The sequence below is a fragment of the Geotrypetes seraphini genome, chromosome 1 (genome assembly GCF_902459505.1).
Source record: "Geotrypetes seraphini chromosome 1, aGeoSer1.1, whole genome shotgun sequence".
NCBI classification, from domain to species: Eukaryota; Metazoa; Chordata; class Amphibia; order Gymnophiona; family Dermophiidae; genus Geotrypetes; species Geotrypetes seraphini.
Genome location: NC_047084.1, coordinates 42,657,763 through 42,681,840, shown reverse-complemented (window position 1 = coordinate 42,681,840; position 24,078 = coordinate 42,657,763). Strand labels below are relative to the sequence as shown.

The 24,078-nt window shown below is 45.4% G+C and overlaps 1 protein-coding gene across 1 annotated transcript in view; it reads right to left on the bottom strand.

Moving 5' to 3' along the window:
* Positions 1-24,078, bottom strand: part of DIMT1 (DIMT1 rRNA methyltransferase and ribosome maturation factor) — a 63,831-nt gene that overhangs the window by 37,271 nt on the left and 2,482 nt on the right. Inside the window, exons 2-6 of the mRNA XM_033930500.1 lie at positions 19,505-19,578; positions 14,207-14,293; positions 6,700-6,761; positions 5,315-5,408; positions 5,175-5,224 (exon numbers count right to left, since the gene is read on the bottom strand). Of these exons, the coding sequence (XP_033786391.1) occupies positions 5,175-5,224; positions 5,315-5,408; positions 6,700-6,761; positions 14,207-14,293; positions 19,505-19,578 (367 nt within the window). The remainder of the gene's footprint in view (positions 1-5,174; positions 5,225-5,314; positions 5,409-6,699; positions 6,762-14,206; positions 14,294-19,504; positions 19,579-24,078) is intronic.

The window sequence follows — 24,078 nt, the reverse complement described above, 5'->3', positions numbered from 1 at the left end:
CCGTACATGAAGAAGGACACGGTACTACTCGAAAGGGTTCAGAGAAGAGCGACTAAGATGGTTAAGGGGCTGGAGGAGCTGCCATTCAGCGAAAGATTAGAGAAACTGGGCCTCTTCTCTCTTGAACAGAGGAGATTGAGAGGGGACATGATCGAAACATTTAAGGTACTGAAGGGGATAGACTTAGTAGATAAGGACAGGTTGTTCACCCTCTCCAAGGTAGGGAGAACAAGAGGGCACTCTCTAAAGTTGAAAGGGAATAGATTCCGTACAAACGTAAGGAAGTTCTTCTTCACCCAGAGAGTGGTAGAAAGCTGGAACGCTCTTCCAGAGGCTGTTATAGGGGAAAACACCCTCCAAGGATTCAAGACAAAGTTAGACAAGTTTCTGCTGAACAAGAACGTGCGCTGGTAGGGCTAGTCTCAGTTAGGGTGCTGGTCTTAGACCAGAGGGCCGCCGCGTGAGCGGACTGCTGGGCATGATGGACCACTGGTCTGACTCAGCAGTGGCAATTCTTATGTTCTTATGCCGACCCTCATGGTGCACTTTCAAACGAGTCAGAAAAAACATAGCAAATTTAACATTGTGCTGGAGTACATAAGAACATAAGCAGTGCCTCTGTCGGGTCAGACCACAGGTCCATCCTGCCCAGCAGTCCGCTCCCGCGGTGGCCCAAAAACAGGTCAAGACCTGTCTGAATAATCAGAAGGGGCTCCCCTGCCACCTTGGTTTCCCATTTAAGTCCTGCCTTCCTATCGAAGTCCTAGCCCTCCGGTCTACACAAGCACGACCAAGTAGTCCCATCGCAAAGCAGCCATCTTAGCAGAATAGTCCTGCAAAATAGAAATCCGCTGGTTTTGATATCACAATTCACTCTTTTGCCGATAGATTTGAAAAATCCATTCTTTTTGAGCGTAATTTAAAATTTTACCAATAACTGCTCTAGGCTTTACTGCTTCCTCCTGTAGCCTTCTCAAGTGGTGGGCATGCTCCATTCTTAACAGCACATAAGGCACTCCAGTAAGCAACTCTGAGGTAAGCCAGTTTTCCAGGAATCCTCTAAGTTCATTATCTTTGATGGTCTCTGGAACACCCAAAAGCCGTATATTGTTCTGGTGGGACCTGTTTTCTAAATTGTCAAGTTTACTTTCATAGTCAGTGGTCAGCTTCTGCCAGTTCCTCCTGGGCCGAGCACATGGTGTCCTCGGTAGTCTCCACTCGTTGCTACAGCTCCGAAACTCTGCTGATAAAGCTCAAAAAGGTACCAGACATAGACTGTAAAGTTCCATTAATAACCTCCAGCTTCTGATCTAGTGATCAGTAGGTTTTTGCACAGAATCAGATCCCACAATGGCAGCCACCTTAGGGTCTGATTGTCCTACTAACCTTGCCTTTTCTCAGTCTTTTTTGGTTGCTTTACTGGCCAGAATATATGCAGCATGCATGGTGGTTTAGGATTGCAAAAAAAACCTAAACCAGGTAAGTTTGTCAGGGGAATTGGGAGCTCAAGAAACTCACAGCCTCTCGGCTCACTGCATCATGTGATCTCCCTCCCAATCTTTCTAAAAAGATGACTCCTATAGCCAGAACCATCTTTAGCAGGAGAAAAAGCGTCTGAAGAGAGGGAAAAATGTGAATGATGGAAATAAATAATTTTTCTGTAGAACATTTCATCCATGAACAGTCAAACTCACAATGAACCAGGCCAAATCTTTGCATTTCTGACTGGTACTTGGCTAAAGAACATGTTACTTTTAAACAAGACTGCCTTTGTGAGACATTTAAACATATGTGCTAACATACTGTACATCTAATATAATAAAAGGCTAAGCCGCGCATGCGCACTCCCATCGCGTGTTCCGTTTTCCGTGCGCTGTAGGGCACCGCAGATAGGAGTGCGCATGCGCGCAAAACACTCTCTCTCCTCCCCCGAGGCAGATGTCGGCCGCGGCGGCTGTCGGTGGTTGCAGGCTGTGTGAAGCTCTCTCTCTCCCTCCCCCCCGAGGCGGATGTCAGCGGTTGCAGACCGCGGGAGCCCGGACGCCATCTAAAAAAAAAAAGGCAAGTTTTTAAAGTCATTAAAAGCCTTCGGCATACTTCGTGGCCGATGGCTTTTCAAACCCCCCAGCACCGCCGCCGCTGTAGCTTTTAAAACCCTCCAGCTTTGTGGTTAAGGCCTGGCTTCTTCGGGCAGCAGCAGCGTTTAAAATTCGCTGCTGTTGCCGGCTTCAGGCCTTCCTCTCTGGTGGGTCCTGCCTACTTCATGTTTTCATGAAGACAGGATCCGCCAGAGAGGAAGACCTGAAGCAGGCAACAGCAATTAATTATAAATGCTGTTGCTGCTGCCCGATGAAGTTGAAGGGAGCAGAGGGGGAGAGCATGGTAGGGCATGGAGGTAAGGAGGAAGGTATGGGGAGGAGGAAAATGCTGCACAGGGATGTGGGGTGGGAGGGAAATGCTGCAGCACAGGGAAATGGAGGGGCAGAAAAAGGAAGGGAGGCATACTGCTGGGCAGGGGGAGCAGGAAAAAGGGACAGGGGAAGAGGTACTGATGGACAGGGGGGCAGAAAAATGAAGGGAGGCCTAACTGCTGGACAGGGGGAGCAGGAAGGAGGTGATGATGGACAGGGGGGAGGTAAAACAAAGGGAGAAGGGCTGCTACTGGATAAGGTGAGCAGTGATGGGGTGGTGGAGAACACAGGGCAGGTAAAAGGAAGGGAGAATGGACAGAGGGAGCAGGCAAGGGGTGGTGGTGGACAGCCAAGGAAAAAAAGAAAAGAAATACAAAAAGCGGCTAAGGAGGGGGGAAAAAAAAAAGACACACACACACATATATTCTAGCACCCGTTAATGTAACGGGCTATAAGACTAGTATATAATATCATTTCTTGCAGCTGTATTTACATAATTCAGTAAGCTGATCTTTTGATTTATAGGATCTTCAGATAATCAAGAAGAAGACATTGCTTTTGAATGATTTTTTCCCCGCTTTCTCTCTTTTTCTTTCATCAGGTGCAAGTACTTCTGCACCCGCAGTATGGCTGGAAATCACTGTGTTGCTAAACATGTTGTGCAGGTTATAGCTCCTGTCTCTGTGCAGACAGAAAATGCTACCCAAGCAGAGGGAATAATTCCATGTGTAAACTGTCTTCAGCTTGAATCCCTCATGAAGAAACTGAGAGAGGGGGTGGCAAGGCTGAAAAGCATCTATGAGAACGAGAGATACATCAATAAAATGTTTTATGAGGTATCAAAGATTTCCAGCAGTGGTGAAGAAGAAGTCATCCTGATGGAGAACAGATGGATTCAAATTATGAGACCTTGCAGGATCGATACTGTGACTCCACCTATCCTTGAACCGAAGCCCTGGAAGTGGAGGAGATAACAGCATCCTAGAGAGAGGAAGGACCAAAGGAGAGAAAGGCTTTGGACCATATCTGGTGCATGTTTTTCCTGACACCAGTTTGGTTTCATAGCCCCTGTGGGACAGAACTTAGCTAGGTTGGGCTTTGTGTTTTACCCCTCCTGCAACCGTTGTTAATTAAAGGCATTTGGATAAACTTTTGTGGCTCGGTCTGCCACTTGTTTCTTTCTGTTTTGTGGGACATAATGAAAAAAAAGTTACACTGCTTGCAAGATTAAATACTCACACACAAAGCTGAGCTTTCTTGGGACTTTACTTTGTGGCAGACTTCGCTTTAAATAAAAGTGACTTTCCAAGATACCAGATTATTTCTCTTTAGGTTATGTTAAACTTATTTGCTGTGAATACTAGAATTTCTTTTTTTTTTTTTTTTTACTTTATCTTTATTGAGTTTAAATATATGATAACACAATCATAATGAAATAAAACAGTATCCACCATATAATACATAACATAAACAATATAAGAAAAAATAAACATTCTTTCTACTGTTAATTAGTCCACAAATATTGAGGGAGAAAAATCATAAATCGGAGACTAATTAATCCAACAGTTTATAAGAAATTTAGGCTGACTGAAGTGGACCCAATTAACTAACTAGGAACATTTTCTTGGTTACAAATAGGGGTACTTGCAAACATCACCTCCTTATCTAATATAAACCTCAATAACTGTGCAGATTCAAAAAAGGTATATTTAGCTCCCCTAAAATTAACTAAACATTTACAGGGGTATCTCAGCATAAACGTAGCTCCAATTTTTAACACCTGTGGTCTCAAGAGCTTATTGAAGATGGTGGACTGAAGTTGTTGGGCTGAACGCTCCCGAGCCTATTTTCCTAAAATGGTGAAGAGTAAGTCCAAGACCCGGGTTTTTCCTGTCGAACCCGAGTCAGAGCAAATGCCTGGCCCTATGGATGCGTTCGTCGAACGTCGGGCTCAAGGAGAACCAGAGAGAGAGTCCTCGGCGCGAGGTGGGGGCATTTCGGAGAGCCCTTCCACCTCTTTCGAGGCGGCCAGCTTTTCTCCGGAGGAACGAGACACGCCGGCACAGCCACTCCCTCGACTGGGTTTGCAGGGCGAGGAGAGTGTGGCAGTAACTTCCAGGAGCTGTGAGGAGGAGGAAAATGAAGAACTGCCTTTCCAACGCAGGAAGTCTTGGGGAAAATGGAGGAACGGCAAGAATCACTATTACCTTTACACTTCCAAACAGGTACTGAGCAGCTTAAAGATTTGAATATTAAATGTGTCCTAGCTCCTCTAGAAAAACCTTCAGTGGTGGATTTAAACTCTATTTGGGAGGCAATCTCAACATTACAGATTTCCCTGGGAAACCAACTGCAAATTCTGTCTACTCATTGTGCAGGGATACTTTCTGAGACTTTAAAATTGCAAAAAAAAAAGTGGGCAAATTGGAGGAATACTAGAATTTCTGATGGAAAAAAGTAACTTAAAATAAGGCTTGAATATATTTTATACATAGTTTAGCAAGTGTGTATTGTGCTCTCATCTGCCCAATTCCTCATCTACATTGCAAATCCTTACATCGCTCCACAGTTTCATAACCAGAGTATAAAAGCTCAGAAATTTTAAGTGGCCACACAAGTTTTGTACCTTTAAAAAAAGAGAAATATTTCCTACCAACTAAACCATGCTAGAAATGCTTTACATATCTAGAAACATCTATTTTTACTATGCCACTTTCAATTCCCAAATATAGTATGTTTTTCCTTCAATGTCCTTATACATACCTGAAAAAGGGTCTTTGGAGCAAGAGCTTAAACACAAAAGGGGAGGAAATCTAAAAATATAAAATAGGAGATTATGTTAACTTTATATTTTAGAGAATTAACCTCCAGTTATGTTTCCACTGTCATTGTTTTTACCATACCTGATAAGGCAGGTTAGCAACACATGCATCAAAGAATGGCAAATCTGTTTTTAACACATCACCAATCATTACTTGAAGCTTGTTCGCCATGGCTCTGCAAGAAATACAACAAATTACAGTTGTTTGTAAGGTTCCCTTCAAATCCTCTTGGTGCCAGATGTTAGACTTTTTCTATATGTAACATTTTGCAAAGGAGAAAGGAAAAGTGAGAATATTAACACTTTAAGAAAGAGAGTGGCAGAGAATAGGAACTACTGGGCCAGGATATATATGAGGTATAGCTAGTCAGGAGGGAGAAACTGATGACAGAGGAGCATTACAGAGATGGGGAGAGAAAGACTCTCATGGGGGAAGGAGAATGTCAGAGGCAGGAGATGAACAGGAAAGCAAAGGACTGCCAGAGGTGCGCATGCTCAAAGACTTCTAATTCTCCTTGAGCAAGTTTTTCGGGCAAAGGGGGGGTCAGTTCGCGCAGGGGGGGTGCCGGTTGGAGCAAGGGAGCCTTTGCAAGCGGGGGGGAGTGATGCCGGTTATCAGGGGGAGGGGGTGCTCGCAAATCGAGTCAACACTCAGTTTGCGAGTCAAAAGTTTGCTGAGTGTTTTGCTCGTCTTGCAAAACACTCGCAAACCGGGTTACTCGCAAACCGAGGTTTGACTGAACCCCCCCAGGAAAGAGACTTGGGAGTGCTGGTTGACAAGTTGATGAAGCCGTCCACGCAATGTGCGGCGGTGGCAAAAAGGGCGAACAGAATGCTACGAATGATTAAGAAGGGGATCACAAACAGATCAGAGAAGGTTATCATGCCACTGTACCGGGCCATAGTTCACCCTCACCTGGAATACTGCGTCCAGCACTGGTCACCGTAAATGAAGAAGGACACAGTACTACTCGAAAGGGTCCAGAGAAGAGTGACTAAAATGGTTAAGGGGCTGAGGAGTTGTCATGCAGCGAGAGATTAGAGAAACTGGACTTCCTCTCCTTTGAAAAGAGGATACTGAGAGGGGACATTCAAGATACTGAAGGAAATAGACTTAGTAGATAAAGACAGGTTGTTCACCCTCTCCAAGGTAGAGAGAACGAGAGGGCACTCTCTAAAGTTAAAAGGGGATAGATTCTGTACAAACTTAAGGAAGTTCTTCTTCACCCAGAGTGGTGGAAAACTGGAACGCTCTTCCAGAGGCTGTTATAGGGGAAAACACCCTCCAGGGATTCAAGACAAAGTTAGACAAGTTCCTGCTGAACTGGAACATACGCAGGTAGGGCTGATCTTTGACCTAGGGGCCGCTACGGGAGCAGACTGCTAGGCAAGATAGACCACTGGTCTGACCCAGCAGAGGCAATTCTTATGTTCTTATCTACAGTAAAGTAACTTTTAGTGACTTACGTGCCCTGGACTCTCTTCTGAAGTTCAGCCACCAGCCGTGTATCAACTTCACAAGCAATTACCTGTACAAAATGTACACTTTAATCCTTAGCCTTTAAAATTAGATGCAACAACAATAAGACGTCTCCACACCCCATTATTTCTATAGAAGATTTCTTTGAATATTCTATCAATAACTTTAGCAATTCTGTGCATGACTTTATAACCCTATTCCTGATTATTACATTTCTGGTATACTGGAAACTTCACTGATAAAACCCTCAACAAAAATAGGTAACCCGAGAGCCCGTCTCGATGGGTGAACCTAACGCGGAGCCGGAAGGCCTGCATGGTAGCCCGTCGTAGGAGCGGGGAAGTTAGGAGGCAGGTGATTGACTGGCAGGTCCTTCCCGCCGTCAGGAAGACCTGCCATTGGAGGGCCATGGCCGAGGGGGGGTTTTAAAAGCCAGGGCTTGGGAGGACTCAGGGCGTACCTGGTCCTCTGAGGTGGCTTTTGCAGGCTTCTTCCCTGGTGGCGAGTTGTCGGCTGGCGGTTGATGGCAGCAAGCGCGGGACCTGGGGAATGCGGCGGAGCTCTCATTCACTGCCGGGGACTCATTCGATGAGGAGGAGGTGCCGGTGAGTTTGTCGCCTTCTTGGGAGTGATTGCTGCCGCTGAGGCGTTCTTGTGTTGCGGCCCATGTTGCAATCGCTCTCAAAGTAGCAGGGGGGATGCAGGCCTGTGGTTCAGGCTGACAGGTTGGCCCGCAGGGGCGGGTCAGGCCCAAGAGGACGGGGGCAAGCGTTGGTCTCAGCTAGTGAGAGCATTAGGGAGGCAGTAGAGGTGATTGCAGTGGCGGGACCTGAGCCATGTGCAGCCATTGGGAGCCTGCACGCTGAGGTGCAGGATGCCCAGGGGAGGAAGTGGAGTGCTTCCCTTTGGGGTGCTGGGATGCCAGAAGGGGGTGAGAGGGCAGAGGCAGGTGCTTCAGTGGGGAGTGTGCCGGTTGTGCTGCAGGCTGCCCAAGGGGGGAGGGTGAGTGCCGGAGTTAAGGGCGTTGGAGTGTTAGAGGAAGAGCGTAGTGAGGATGTGGATGCTCAACCACTGGGGGAGTGGCAGCCGCTGGTTCCCCCTAACTATTGGCCGCCCTGGGCTGTGGGACCATGGGGTGTTGGTTGGGGTCCGACGCCTTGGACAATGGGCGGTCTGCCTTTTCTGGGGTGTTGTGCAGCGTGGGGCAAGGGGCTTGGTAGGGGCCGGGATCCAGAGGGTTGTTGGGATCTCGGAGGAGTAGGGGGTTCTGGGTGCCCCCCAGTTTTCATTCATCCGGTGCCGTGCAGATCGCTGCTCTCTGTCTGGATTTTTCTTCACAGGATTTTGGTGGTTCCCCGATGAGACAGGAAGCTGTGGCTGTAGCAGGTACGTCCCAGAGTAGAGCATGCTGTTCCAGCGAGGTGACACGGAGTGCTGGAGGAGTTTAGACGGCGAAGCCTGGTCGTCGAGGTCCAGGCTAGTGGTTGCTACGAATGGCGCCACGGGACGAGGAGTCGCATCCGTCGAGAATGGACGGTGGTATTCCAACATGGTGGATGCTGCGGGTAGCACCACTCTAGTATCGGGAGGAGTTGACACCACTGGAGGAGTGCAGGACATGGGTAATATGGCCCTAGAGGCTGCTGCAGGGGGGGTGGGGGGCACAGGGATAGGAAGGAGAAAGGGAAGCGCAGGCGGAGAGATAGGGATTCCTTCTCTTCTTCCTCTTTAACCCCCTCCTCTTCTTCGTCTTCCTCTCAGACGAGGGCGGCGGATTCCGTGGTGTGTCTCGGGTTAAAAGCCACTTTTGAAAGCGTGGCCTCCAAATTTGGGATTCCCTTGGTGGCAGCTTTCCTTCTTGAGTATCGAGCGCGATACAGTGGCAATGGTCACAAAGTTACCACGGGATAAGGTGCGGCAGCTGTTGGTGCTGATATCACAGGTGGCTGAGTCTCAAAAGGCTACTCTGAGAGATGTTCAATCGCTATTAGGGTCCCTTAACTTCGCTTGCCGGGTTCTTCCTATGGGTTGGACCTTTGCGAGATGGCTCGCGGTGACCACCTCTGGTGTGCGGAATTGGAGGCACTTTGTTCGCATCTTGGCAAGTTTACAGGCTGATCTGCAGATGTGGGCCCTTTTCCTTAGATATTTTAATGGGACGCTTCCAAATCAGCAGTCTGAGTTGTCTAACCGGGAATTGGAGTTGCAATCAGACGCGGCGGGAGGAATGAGTTTCGGCCTTTACTGTCAAGGGGATTGGTGCGCTGCGCAATGGCCGGCTGAATGGCAACGGTGCGGAGTTACACGGAATGTGACTGGAGCTCTTCCAGCTGTTGGTCGCCTGCGAGCTTTGGCCTGCCCGGTTATGTAATAAGCGTGTGGTATTCTGGTGTGACAATATGGGGGAGGGGGTTGGAGGTGGTCAATTGGCAGGCTGCGCAGTGCTTGCAGGTTAACACACTGATGCGAGAGATTGTATTGCGTTGTCTGCGGCTCAATTTGTACATTAAGGCTAGGCACATACCGAGGGTGACAAACTGTATTGCTGATGCTCTCTTTCGTTTTAACTTTTCGCAGTTTCGTCAGTTGGCGCCCAGAGTGCAGGCCTAGGGGTTACAGATGCTGGCGCATTTGTGGAGCCTGGTTGTGAAGGGCTCTGGGACATGCTGAGACTGTCGGTTGTTCCGTCCACTTGGACTCGCTACAGTGCTGTATTCAGACGACCATTCACCTTCCTTTCTGTTCAGGGATGGGTCCCAGGGCTGGTATCCGAGGACTTGCTAGCCACTTTTGTGTTGGATTCCCATTAGAGAATGACACGGTGGCGGTTACCTGCGGCTAGCCGCGTTTAGCCGCGAGTAACCCACCAAAACGGTGACCAAAAAAAATGGTCACCGCAAGTTCGGGGACAAGGCAATTCACCATCCCGTGGGGCGGTGAATGGTAGCACGGGGCAGTGAACCATCTGGAATGCGCTGTGAACGAGCGGCAGCCCACTCTGTCCCGCCGGCCGGCCGACCATGCATCTCCCTCCCTCCCTTCTTTTCCCTTACCTTTTCTTGTTAAAACGTGCATTTTCTATAAGGCTAGGAGCTGTATTACAGCCGGAGCCTTGAAGTCAAGTCGCGTTGCACACTGGAAAAAGTCTCCTCTGATGCAATTTCCTGTTTCCGGTTGCATCGGAGGAGACTTTTCTAGCTGGCAACTCGACGCGACTTCAAGGCTTCGGCTGTAATACAGCTCCTAGACTTATAGAAAACGCGTGTTTTAACAAGAAAAGGTAAGAGAAAAGAAGGGAGGGAGGGAAATGAACGGCTGGCCGGTGGGAGGGAGCTTCTGGACCGCGTGAAGGGTGCTGAGGGTGGGGGGATGGAGAGGAGAAGACGCTGAAGACGGGGATGGGGCCGGGGCGGTGAAAGAGACAACGAGGTGGTGATGGGGCGGTGAAGGGGACGGCAGAGACGGGAACGGGGCGGTGAAAGGGACGGTGGGGACGGGGCGGTGCAGAGGATGGTGGTCAAGGGATGGGGCGGTGACGGGGACATAATTTTTCCCCGTGTCATTCTCTAATTCCCATCACATGGGTTTGTCCCGGGGACTGGTAGTGTGACATTTGGTGGGCTTCGCTTTCTTCTGTAAGGCTTTGAGGTGGCATTGCCTGTCTACTGGAATTTTGGTGCGAAGGATGCTGGATTATGCCACATCAACCAGACTCCCGACTTATGCCGCATCACCCATGAATTGTTGGTGTGGCTGCTCGCAGAGTCGCCTGCGGTGGCATAGTCCAGGTATGAGGAGCTGCTGTTTAGAGCGACATTTTCCTTAGCATTCTTAGGGGCTTTCCGTATTGGGGAACTACTTATACACTCAGCTGACACGGTGGGCGTGCGGGGCCTCTTGTTGCAGCATGTTCAGTGTGGTGAGAGCTCCGTTCACTTATATATTGCCAGATCCAAGACGGACCAGCTTGGCAGGGGGCGCATGGTGGTTCTGCATAAGATTGTGGACATTGTTACGTGCCCCGTGGCGGCCCTGTCTGCCTACATGGCGGTTAGTCCTCCGTTGGGGCTGGCCTTGTTGTTGCAAGTGGATGGGGCTTACCTTACGCGTTCTTGGCTGTGTTGCGGTTAGTTTTGTGCAGGTGTGGGGAGGAGCCAGCACGATATGGCACTCATTCATTTCGGATAGGGGCGGCCACGAGTGCATTTATGGCTGGGGTGCCAGGGAAGGGGATTCAGCAATTGGAGCGCTGGTCCTCGTGGGCCTACTGGAGTTATATTCACCTTCGGAAGGCTGCCCGGAGGCTGGTGGGGGGAATGGAGGGTGTCCTTGGACAGGGTAGATCTGTTGGGAATGCTATGCGGATTCCCAGATGGGGAAGCGTCTGATTGACATTATTCAGGGCGATCTTCGGATGGTTATGGAATGGTTTCCTGGCACGACACTGGTGTGGTCAAATATTATTCTTCGACCGTGCCGGCTGGAGTCCCGGAGGTGGACCAGGGGTTTGTGCAAAGTAAACTGTCAAGTTGGGCGGTGGGTAGAGTCTAGAGGTGGGTTTCAAATTAGAAATGGGTGGGTGGACGTTTCCTGTTCGGGATTATTTATGAAGGATCGGGTACACTTGTCCGACGTGGGCTGGGATTTGCAGCTGGACGATTTTGCGACGGGTTGTGAACTTTGGGCATTATCCTAGTCGCAGCTCTGTTCATTGGGGAGGCCCTGTGGCGGTATCCCAAGCTACTGACTGCTGGACTCATCAGGGGATGAGCAGTGGGCTGGCTGGGAGCCATGCCTGGTGGTTCAGGTGACCCTAGAGAATGGGGCATGTGGGGGACCCCTCAGATCCTTGCTAGCATGGCAGGGTCGGGGACCATAACTTTGTTTAAGGTAGCTCGGGAATTTTGTGTTAATATGCTGTTTATATATTTAATATGTAATTTCCAATAAACAATGTTGTAGCTAATTTTCACAATAAGTAGAGACTGTGTGTTTTGTTAGAAGAAAAGGGGTGGTGGAGCACAGGTAATGGGTGTATTTAGGGAGCGGGCCTATCCAGGTTCCACTGTTACAAACTTATCTGTTAAAAAAATTAAAATGCAAAGATCTTCAACTTGATTCAAGTAACTGTTTTGTTTTTCTTTTTTGGCTACTAAAAAATGTTCTACAAGAGAGGAAGTGATCAACTGAAAGATTAGCTGCTGGATGCACTAAAGTCAGCGATTGTCACTAAACCTGTTTTCACAGCTTTAGCGACAATCACTTTTACTGACCTGATTCACAAAACTGCTCATTGTGTGTTTTTCCCCTCGATCGCCCATACAAATTAGCTAAAACCCTATGCAAAGTAGCCAAGTGATTGATGCACTAACATCACTTTAATATGCAAAAAAAACCCCAGGGGTTTTAGTGATTGGAAAAAACCGATAGGTTTTTCAGCCTTCACATGTTGAGGAAAGTTAGATCCTGCTTCCATCAAAAACATTTTACCCTCCTTGTCCAATCCATCATCCTCTCCAGATTGGACTATTGCAACTCTATCTACTTAAGCCTAACTAAGAAAAACCTCCACAGACTCCAACGGATTCAGAATGCCACGGCCAAGCTCATCTTCGCTAAAAGTAAATTTGACCATGTCTCCCCACTCCTGGCCAAGCTCTACTGTCTTCCGATAATCGCCAGGGTCCACTATAAATGCGCCTGTTTAACTTTCAAAATCCTATATGGTATCCTCCCTCCCTTTATCCCTCTATCTTGGAATTCCTCAAACCCTAATACCACCAGATCCTTCCACAAATTAAAACTATCCTTCCCCTCGCTAAAAGGCATTTCCCACACAGGAAAGCTAGGGACCTCCCTCTACTTCAAAATCACTGAGCTCTGGAACAACCTTACCTCCCCTCTTCGGAACTTGAGCTCTCTCCAAGTTTTCCGCAAACATCTGAAAACCTGGCTTTTCTCAAAAAATGTAAGTCTCCCTTCAACTTAGGAATCAAGGAAACTCTTATATCTTGGCATCCCAAGTCCTCTAAATTTTCTTCACACTTCTACCTCTAACCCTCTGTTGTAGTTCCTTCCTATTTCTCCTACTATAAACCGCGTCGAGCTCTACGAACGTGGAGATGATGCGGTATACAAACCTAAGGATTAGATTAGATTAGGTCTGCCAGGTATTTTTTCATTTTTTTTTTTTCAATGGCACAGATATTTTGCATGTGTTACAGGACCTGCAAATAATGCCATCAAGTGCAAACCTGGCATAAAATGGGGGTAAAAAGACATGAAGAGTCCAACCCAGTCAATTTTGAGCAAAGTTAAGGGGTTTTGAGGCAGATGGAGGTAAAAGAATAATAAAAAAGACTGTTTAAAATCCAAGATGGTAGCCACCAGAAAAACTGCACAAAAAACGGCCCATGGAGACCTCCCTGAAGGAAAAAGATCTCAGGGAAAGGAGTTTTGGAGGAGGGGAACATGGGCTCTGTAGTTAGAAACCCTTAAAATCAACTTTTTGAGAACTACCACCCAACAATTTTCCCTATAGGCTTCAATAGCCTTACTCACTGTCCATGTGTCTGCTTCAGATTAGGATTTCAGCTGGAATCAAAGGGAGAAGAAATATGTCTCACAGATTCAACTGGATGAACCTGGTCTTCTGACTGCTAGTTGGTCCGAGGTCCAACTGAACCTCAACCCCCAGAAAATTACGTCACAAAGATGGGGAAGACTATGCAGCCGTCCCACTGTTAGTCTCAGTCAAGCCGGTAAAGAGCCCACACAACCAGTGCTCAACCTCCTGACTGAATTAGGGTTGCAAGCAGTTACGTAGAGGTTGACCCCTGAGCTCTAAAAAATACCAGCAGACTGGCTGGCTAGGTGTCCCCAAGGGGCTGATCCTGTAAGCAGCAGTTTTCCGCCTGCTGGTCTGCATGGATGTGCAGACATATTCTGCATTTGATTCCTGCTGAAATCCTAAGCTGAAGCAGGCATATGGCACAGTGAGTAAGACTATTGAAGCCTAAAGGGAAAATTGGTGGGTGGTTCTGAACCACTGCCTCTGGAGATCTGAACCCAGAACCCAATATAGACTAAACTTACAAAAACACAAAAAAAGATTACAGCATCCTGATAAGAGGTGGCACAGTTCAAGGATGAGAACAGTGGCAGAGTTCAAGGTGGCATGAGACATGCACAGAGATTTTGAAAGGGATGGGAAGGCATAACAATGAGTGTGAGAAAATGTGAACAGACTAGACAAGACTTATGGTTCTTATGTGCAGACATATTCTGCATTTCTGTAAATGCTTGAACATTCAGAGAAGAGAAGCAGATTATGTATATCAAAATTCCTGGCAAATTATCTACAGTTCCCAATATATGCCATCAATCAATCTTCAATTCAGATTATTTAGGCAAACTAAAGCACAATTGTGTCAGGAAAATTGTCCTTTTTAACAAAGTTAAGTGAATGGAACTAATGTAATCCAGCATATTTACCTTTTTAGCTTTCTCTAACAGCTTTACTGTCATGTTTCCAGTCCCAGAACCAATTTCAAGTACCACATCTGTTGGTCGTAAGGCAGCCTAAAGATTAAAAACATCTAAATGCAAAAGAACCAGTACACAAAAGAAATGTTATAAAAATATGTTCTGTTTTAGGATCTAGATCACTGTTTTTCAACCGCCGGTCCACGGACCGGTGCTGGTCTGCAGGAAATTTGTGCCAGTCTGCACAGGGCCGGCAAGATTAAGATGGCCATAGGTCCCGTTTTCAGACCCTGTCCCTACCTGTCAAGCAAAAAAAAAAAAAAAAAAAAAGCCTCCCTCCTTCCTTTCCCCGGGTCGGCTGCTATCTTATCGCCCTACTGCTGCTGCTAAAGCCGACAGGAAGTCTTCTTTCCGATGTAAATTCTGATGTCGGAGAGGACGTTCTGGGCCAGCCAATTGCTGCCTGGCTGGCCCAGAACATCCTCTCCGATGTCAGAACTGATGTCGGAAAGAAGACTTTGTGTCGGCTTTAGCAGTAGCAGGGCGGTAAGATAGCAGCCGACCCGGAGAAAGGAAGAAGGGAGGCTTTTTTTTTTTTTTTTTTTTGCGCAACAGGGAGGGAAGGAGGTAGGCAGGCAAGCAGGCTGGCTTTAGCCAGGGAGGGAGGGAGGGAGAGAGGTAGACAGGCAGGCTGGCTGGCTTCGGGGGTGAGACAAAGTGTGGAAGGCAGTGAGAGAGACACTAAGGGACACGGGGAGGAGGCACTGGGGGCACTAAAGATATAGGAAGGAAGCACTGGGGGCACTAAGGACATGGGAAGGAGACATTGGGGGCACTAAAGACATGGGAAGGAGGCACCTGGGACACTAAGGACATAAGAAGGAAAGAGGGAATAGAAAAGGACAATTCTTGGGCCTGAGTGCAGAAAGAAAGAAATGAAAGAAAGGATACACAGACAGAAGGAAACACAACCAGAGACTCATGAAATCACCAGACAGCAAAGATAGGAAAAATGATTTTATTTTCAATTTAGTGATCAAAACGTGTCAGTTTTGAAAATTTATATCTGCTGTCTATATTTTGCACTATATTTGTCTATTTTTCTATAGTTACTGAGGTGACCGAGCTCGCGGAAACGGGGTTTTTAAATTTGTTGTTTTTCAACCTTTTTAAACCCGTGGACTGGCAGAAATAAAAGAATTATTTTGTGGACCGGCAAACTACTAAGACTAAAATTTAAAAACCCCGTTTCCGCGAGCTCGGTCACCTCAGTAACTATAGAAAAATAGACAAATATAGTGCAAAATATAGACAGCAGATATAAATTCTCAAAACTGACACGTTTTGATCACTAAATTGAAAATAAAATCATTTTTCCTATCTTTGCTGTCTGGTGATTTCATGAGTCTCTGGTTGCGTTTCCTTCTGTCTGTGTATCCTTTCTTTCATTTCTTTCTTTCTGCACTCAGGCCCAAGAATTGTCCTTTTCTATTCCCTCCCTCTTTCCTTCTTATGTCCTTAGTGCCCCTGGTGCCTCCTTCCCATGTCTTTAGTGCCCCCAATGTCTCCTTCCCATGTCCTTAGTGCCCCTTCCTGTCTTTAGTGCCCCCAGTGCTTCCTTCCTATATCTTTAGTGCCCCCAGTGCCTCCTCCCCATGTCCTTAGTGTCCCTTCCTGTCATTAGTGCCCCCAGTGCATCCTTCCCATGTCTTTAGTGCCCTCAGTGCCTCCTTCCCATATCCTTAGTGCCCCCCAGTGCCTCCTTCCCATGTCTTTAGTGCCCCTAGTGCCTCCTTCCCATGTCCTTAGTGCCCCTTCCTGTCTTTAGTGCCCCCAGTGCATCCTTCCCTTGTCTTTAGTGCCCCCAGTGCCTCCTTCCCATGTCCTTAGTGCCCCCCAGCGCATCCTTCCCATGTCTTTAGTGCCCCCAGTGCCTCCTTCCCATGTCCTTAGTGCCCCTTCCTGTCTTTAGTGCCCCCAGTGCCTCCTTCCCATGTCCATAGTGCCCCTTCATGTCTTTAGTGCCCCCAGTGTCTCCTTCCCATGTCCATAGTGCCCCTTCTTGTCTTTAGTGCCCCCCAGTGCATCCTTCCCATGTCTTTAGTGCCCCCAGTGCCTCCTTCCCATGTCCTTAGTGCCCCTTCCTGTCTTTAGGTCCCCCAGTGCATCCTTCCCATGTCTTTAGTGCCCCCAGTGCTTCCTTCCCTAGTCCTAGTAGTTTGCCAGTCCACAAAATAATTCTTTTATTTCTGCCAGTCCACGGGTTTAAAAAGGTTGAAAAACACTGATTTAGATGAAATGTAAAATCAGTATTTGCATGTTCACTGCATGGGAAAAGCTCAGCCATCAGTAGTATTCTAAGATTCGTCATGATAAAAACATTCATGAAAGGTATTGTTACTCTTTCCAGCTATGGCCTCTGTGGCCCGGATTCTGCAAAGTGAGACCCGATTTTAGGCAGTTGTAGGCGTCCTACAGCTGTCTAATCAGCCAATCGGGAAGCACGTTTATTTAAAAAATGCTCCCCAGGAAGGCCGCCTATATTGAAGGCACCTCCGGGAGCCTAGGGAGGCCCGAAAGACTGCCTAAGCTCGCCTAAGGCTAGGCGGTAGCCTTAGGCGAACATAGGCAGCCCTACGCATCTCCCTAGTAGAGTGGGAGACACTTATAATGTCTTGCTTACAATGCATTTTGCTGGCCTACATTTGTAAGTAGACATGGCCACTATACTTATTGCGTCAAGGGATCTCCCTGCCGCAATTGGTATAGCGGCCGCCTGTCCTCCTCCCCCCAATGATCGCTGGTAAGAGGGTGCCCAACCCCTCCTGCCAGAAGGCCAACCAACCCCCCGATCGCTGGCAGGAGGACACCCCCCGATCCCTGGCAGGAGGACCCCCCCCCCCCGATCGCCAGCAGGAGGATGCCCAACCCCTCCTACCGGAGGATTCCCCCTGATGCCCCCCAATCGCTGGCAGGTGGGTGCCAAACCCTTCCTACCAGAAGGCCGACCAACCCCCTGATCACCAGCAGGAGGGTGCCCAACCCCTCCTGCCCCCCGGACTCCCCCCACTAACTTTAATCGTTGGCCGGATGAATGGGTCTTCCTACCTACTGTTCGGAAGGCCCGTCTTGTCAAAATGAGGCGAGCCTGCCCCTTTCGGGCCCATCCCCATTAAGCCTAAGGCCTAATTAGCCCAGGCTCCTAGAGCACCTTCCTGCCGGTGATTGGGGAGTTGGTCGGCCTTCCGGCAGGAGGGGTTGGGCACCCTCCTGCCGGCGATTGGTGGGGGGGGAGAGGACAGGCGGCCGCCATACCTATTGTGGCAGGGAGAATCCTTGCTACGATACATGTAGCAGCCGCGTCTACACTAACCCGGTTCTGTAACCGGCGTCTGTAATATGTACGTCGGTTATAAAATCAGGTTTATTGTAGGCCCAATTCTGTATAGGACGCCCCTCCCAGGCACGTCCTATACAGGCCTGTTTGCTCAAGATGTCTGACATTTCACATATAAGAAAAAGAGATCTTTTATCTTTCTCTAAGCAAAGGCCAAAAGCGTCATGGATTATTGGGACAGTGGATTATTGGAACACCATGAAAGGAATGTTCTAGAAAAAGTGTTTCTACCAGGAAGAAGAAAACTTATAGCACAATGGAGAATTTCTATTAAACTTTTGATGCTGTTATACAAAATATTAGAAATAACCTACAACCACTAAAAAGGGAATTCAGGTTTAAATAAGATACTAGAAGGCCCTTTCTTTTAAAATAAACACATCCAAAAATCAATGGCTTAGTGCCCAAATGTATATGAACATCTATAAACAAAAAAGCACTTCATGCAACTATGCTATTCAATCTTTTAAAACAACAATCTTTTTTCACAGAGAGGAAAGGACCTCAGACACTTTAGAGCAAAGGTGTGAAGCTCAAGGCCCGCCGGACAAATATGGCCCCCCTGGTCATTTTATGCGGCCCGATGCCCCCAGTGTTACCTTGTAGCCGGCTTTTTCCTCCTCACAGCCGTAGTATGAACAGAGCCACGTGCAGCGGCTCCTCATGCGTCCTACACCTCATCCAGAAACATTCCCTCTGACGTCAGAGAGAAGGCTTCTGGTTCAGGTGCAGGATGCATGAGGAGCCGCTGCACACGGCTCCATGCACACTACGGCTGTGAGGAGGAGGAGGAGGAAGCCGGCCACAAGATGACACCAGGGTGCACCGGACCGCGGGCTGCATAAAACGGACAGATTGGAGCCGGCCAGAAAGTCAGACACCCGCTAGAGGGAGGCACAGCATGGAGAGAGGGAGACAACAAAGGTAGGGGGAATGATTTTATTTTCAAGTTAGTGTTTGAATTGTATCAATTTTGATCTTTTTAATCTGCTGTCTATCATTTGCACTGCTCAGGAAAAAATACATTTGTTTCTTTTTCTCTGGGGGTTGTATTGCATGCAGAATCTTGAATCTTAGGGTTTAAAAAAAATATATATATTAGTACTTTTAGTTTTTAGTCCCGTATTTGCATAGGGGTTATCTGTGTTCTGGTATGAATGAATGTTGAGAAGCATACAGCGTGCTTTGTGTAGTTTATTTTTGTGGTTAACTGTTACCATTATGTGTTAATAAGATTATATTGTGTGTGTATATATGAAAAATAAATGGAAAAAAGTGTGTAAGTATCATTCATTGGTTCTCAAAAAAAACCTCCATAATTGTCCCCCTCTTTTACAAAGGCGCACTAGCTGATTAGCGCACGCCAAAAATGCTAATATGCCCATTATATTCTATGGACGCGTTAGCACACGCTAAATTGGTTAGCCCGCCTTAGTAAAAGGACCTCTTTATAATTAATGTGCAATTAATCATTTAAATCTGAGATAATTTAAAATCTCCCAAACATCATATTACTATCATTCAAATAAGCTATATCTGCAAGAACAAATTATTTTTGTTCGTTATTATCAAACTGCTCATGCTCTTGATTCATTTATGTCAAATTAAACTTCTATTTATCACTTATATAGTGCTGAAAGGCGTACGCAGCGCTGTACATTTTGAGTTATAGATGGTCCCTTCTCGGAAGAGCTTACAATCTAACTTGGGTAGACAGATGTGACATATAGGGTTGGGGATGCAAAATCCAAGGTAAGAGGAGTTAGGAGTCAAAAGCTCTTTCAAAGAGGTGGGCTTTTAACTGGGCCTTGAACATTGCCTAAGATGGCAGTGGCTCTTGCTTTCTTACCTTCATGAACAGTAAAGACATGATGCCTTAAAAAACAATTGTGGCAGTAATAACCACTAACCTTATCTATAATGCTGTTAACAATCAGAGGATTTTTCAAAATGTGCTGGCCAATTCCAGTGTTGAACATTAGCCCTAGAGTAATGAAAACAAGAAATTGAGTTATTATAGCAACATAAAAAAATTGGTTTCAACCAGGATTACACAAAAGGATATCTGGTATCCAACAACTTAGACCCCGACCTTGGACAACATTCACTACTAACTGTCTTCCACTAAGAGCAAAATGGAAGATTATACATTTTGGTGAAGAAATTAAGTGTTTATGAAAGAGAAAATGTAAGCTGCATATATAGGTGGAGTAGCAGCCTAATGGTTAGTGCACTGGACTGACTGGTGAACTGGTTTCCATTCCCACTGCAGCTCCTTGTGACCTTGGGCAAGACACTTAACTTTTCATTGCCCCAGGTACAAAAACTTAGATTATGAGCCCTCCAGGGGCAGAAAAGTACTTGCAAGTAGGCCTAAATACTATTTATGTCACCCCAAAAAATTGCTCAAACTTAGGTGCTGTTTATAGGCTAGCGCATTGTTTTTCAAAATCGTGTGCCAAGGCACAGTGGTGTGCCCTGAAAAATTCCAGAATTTTATATTATTTTTATAAATTCCCTTCATAAGTATACACTAGAATAGATGACATGTATGTCACGTATGCAAGGGTGTCAATGTTATGAGAGTCTATCTACTTTAGTTTCACAGTTGTTAAAATTACCCATACATAGCTTAAAGAACTTTAAATAAATAACTAATTTTTTGGTTTTGCAATTTTATAATTTCAATGCTGCAATTAAATACTGTCAAAAAAATCATTTCACACCTGGTCAAAAGTTGTGCATAACTTGTCAAAAAGAGAAATACCAGAATGACTGCTCAAGCTTGATTATCTGATCCATCATCTGATGAAGAACCAATTGCAAAAATTGAAAAAGTGGCACTTGGGGAGTTTCCTTTAAAGCTGAAGAAAGTGAGTAAACGCAACTCCAGAGGTTATGTGAAATGTAAAATTGCTCAAGCACAAACCTCACTGAATCAACATTGTCTCTGTGGATGATTTTGGAACCTGATGAAGTTTGCAAAGACCTTGCAGCTGTAACTGCAGTCATCAATGTCAAATCTGTTACTTTGCTTAAAAGAAAAACTAAACTTGACTTCAAGTTGTGCAGAAAAATTACAAATCCTTACACTAACTCCAAAGAGCTGGTGTATTGAAAAAACATCTGAATTCGGCATTTCAACAAGAATGGTTAGACAAGCAAGACAGCTTAAAATAGAAAGCGGCATATGTACTTGTAATGCCAAGTAAAAAGAAAGAAAGACAAATCACTTTCAGATGATGTGACAAAAAAGGTGTCCAACTTTTATGAAGATGATGAGTACAGTGGGCTGTGTCCTGGAAAAAAAAAGGACTATATTTCAGAGTTCTTGGGGAAAAAGTTCAAAAGCAAAAGAAATTGCTGCTAAGCAATCTGAAGAAGATGTTTGTTGAATATCACAATAAAAATGGCCCAGAGTTGAGTTTCTCAAAATTCTGTGAATTAAGACCAAAATGGTGCGTCATTGTTGGTTCATCTGGAATGCACTCACATAAGAATGCACATAAGAATGTTAAACTGATGCTTGCAAGCAGCATAGTCAAGGATGACTATAAGGATTTAATGGGAAAAACAGTTTGCAATTTGGAGTCAAAACATTGAATGCTCCACAGGTGTTACGAGTATCCTGGTAAAGGTGCACTTGAAGCCTACCTTTTCAATGAATACAAGGATATTGATCCTGAAGAAATTATTGAATTCAAGCAGTGGATCCAAACAGATCATGCAACTCTAGATGTGAAACAAATGGCAAAGATTTTATAGCTGTGCTTGCTGAAAAGATTACAGATCTTTCAATACATCATTACGTTTCAATACATCAAGCACATTACTTGAAAACAGTCAAAGAAAATTTAAATCCTGATGAACTTGTTATTCTAATGGATTTTGCTGAAAATTATTCCTTTGTTGTTCAAGATGCTGTTCAGGGTTTCCACTGGGAAAATAGCCAAGCTACTTTGCACTCTTTTGTTGTCTATTTCCACCTTAACAGTGAAATTCAATGCATGAGTATTTGTATTATTAGTGATAGCTTAAGGCATGATACAGTGGCAATGCACGTTTTTTTGGAAAAGTTGATTCTTCACATAAAAAGCTTACTTTCTACCAATGTTAAGTACATAAGATATTTCAGTGATGGCTCTGCTGCACAATACAAAAACTTTAAAAACTTTGTTAATCTCTGCTATCATTATTCTGACTTTGGTATTCATGTTGAGTAGCATTTCTTTGACACAAGCCTGTGATGGAATTGGTGGAATTGCTAAAAGGTTAGCAGCACGTGCAAGCTTACAATGGCCAAAATAAATCAAATTCGTTCACCAAGTGTGACCTGTTTAGGTTTTGTGACCAAAATTTTACAAAAATCATGTTTTTGTTTGTTTCAAAAGAAGAAATTGAGTCTGCTAGACTCAATCAAGAAAGAAGATTTGGGACTGCCTTTACAATTGCTGGAACGCGTGAAAATCATCAGTTTATCCCTGATGGGATTAATAAGATATGTGTGAGTCGAGTATCAAATGATTGTTCATCACTCTATGCAATTATTGGTTCACTGGATGACTCTCCAGTTAATGCTTCTCTAAAGACAGAAAATCTTCAACCTGGACAATACATAGCATGTGCTTATGATAACAAATGGTAGGTTGGAAACATTTGCCAGACATCAATTGAAGAGCATGATGCACTCATAAATTTCATGCATCCTCTTGGATCAATTCTCTCATTTCACTGGCCTCCTAGGAAGGACACTTGTTAGATTTCTGAAGACCACATTTTTACAATTCTGTCTGCACCAAGCACTGTAATTGGTCGACAATACACATTTACAAAATCAACAACTCAACTCATTGAAGATAAATTTCATAACATTATGTAATAAATAAAGTTTGACTTTGGCTTGGGAACCATAAAGAGACCCACTTAAGTCTTGGGAACCTTGGCTAAGAAACCCACCCACCCACCCATGGCTGGACTTGCCTGGCAATCGTGCATGATCTCTTGGCGATGGGGTTGTCAGTTTGAATAAACTGGCAGTGGTTAAACCACCATGGACCAACACAAGTCTCAACAATACTTTAATAACTATTAAATACATATGTAGTATGCTTAACACAATTCCTTTACTACTAACCAACATTCTTAGTGCCTGACAATTTTTAGCCCTGTGTCACAATTATGTTAAACAGTAAATTATGTGTGGTGTAAAGTTCTTTCATAGTTCAACTTGAATATTTGAAGAACCGAGAGCTCCGAGAATCTCGGAGAGAGCGAGGCCCAGGCAAGAGGCAGGATCTTAGTTCACCGGCATGTCCTTTGGGCTGCTTGCTGGTGCCAGATGGGGTAAGGCTTCTGTTTGGGCGGGCAGGGGATGCTGGTTCACACACGGGGGGAGCAATTCTCACAAATCGAGTCAACGCTCGGTTTGCGAGTCACGATTTGTGAAAATGTTTTGTTCATCTTGCAAAACACTAGCAAACCGCGTTACTCGCAAACCGAGGTTTGACTGTACAAGGTTTCAAAAATGGGTAAAATTAGTTATTAATATTTTTGCTGTTTTTGCAATATCTTTGCAAATAAACAAAAGCAGGCCTTGACATTTTCACATATGGATAACAATCAGTAGTTGAGCAGTTGTACTAAGCAAGAAGAAACCATTTAAATTTGTTACAAATCTATGGCACCCCAAAGATGAAGCCAAAAATTAGCGAATTGAGTTTTTGGCCAACTTTGGCATTGAGACATTAGAAGAGCACTTAACCTAGCCTTTTGAAACTCTAAAAGCTTATTAAGTACAAAACGTTGTAAATGTAGATTAAATTTCATGCTGATGTTAGCAATACTCTGTGTACAGGAGGTCCTTGAAGTTGGCCATTTGTTTTGTATGACGCGCACAAAAATTTTAGGGGGTTCTACTTAGGCACCTCTTACTACATGAATTTCATGTTTTCGAGGTTGAAACTTTGGAGGGCTTAGTTTTTCAAGCCAGAACATCTATGTGCCAAGTTTAATTGAAATTGGAGATGGTAAGGCGGGGGATCATTCTGAAAATTTGTAGAGTTGGTGTGGAATGACCCTACGCCTAGCTGCACAAATAATTTACCTATTGGGGCCACATACAAATTAAACAACATATCAGAGAGGGAGGATCCTTAAGGTACTCCACATTCCAGACAAAACAAATCTGAACGTGTTCACTCCCAATAGTCACACAAAAACTCCTATTACTAAGAAAAGATTTAAATCATTTAAGTACAATCATGACCATCATGAAATTCATATTGCTGAGTACAGTTTAGCATGATCATAAATAACAAGCTCTACACACATTTCTCTCAACATTTCAAAACTGACATGAAACTAGAGCAGTGTCTTTCAAATTGTGTGCCACAGCACAATGGTGCACCCTGAAGAGACTCCAGGTGTGCCACCAGAGATTCCAAAATTTTACTTTATTTTTTTAAATTTTCTTCATTGTTAAATA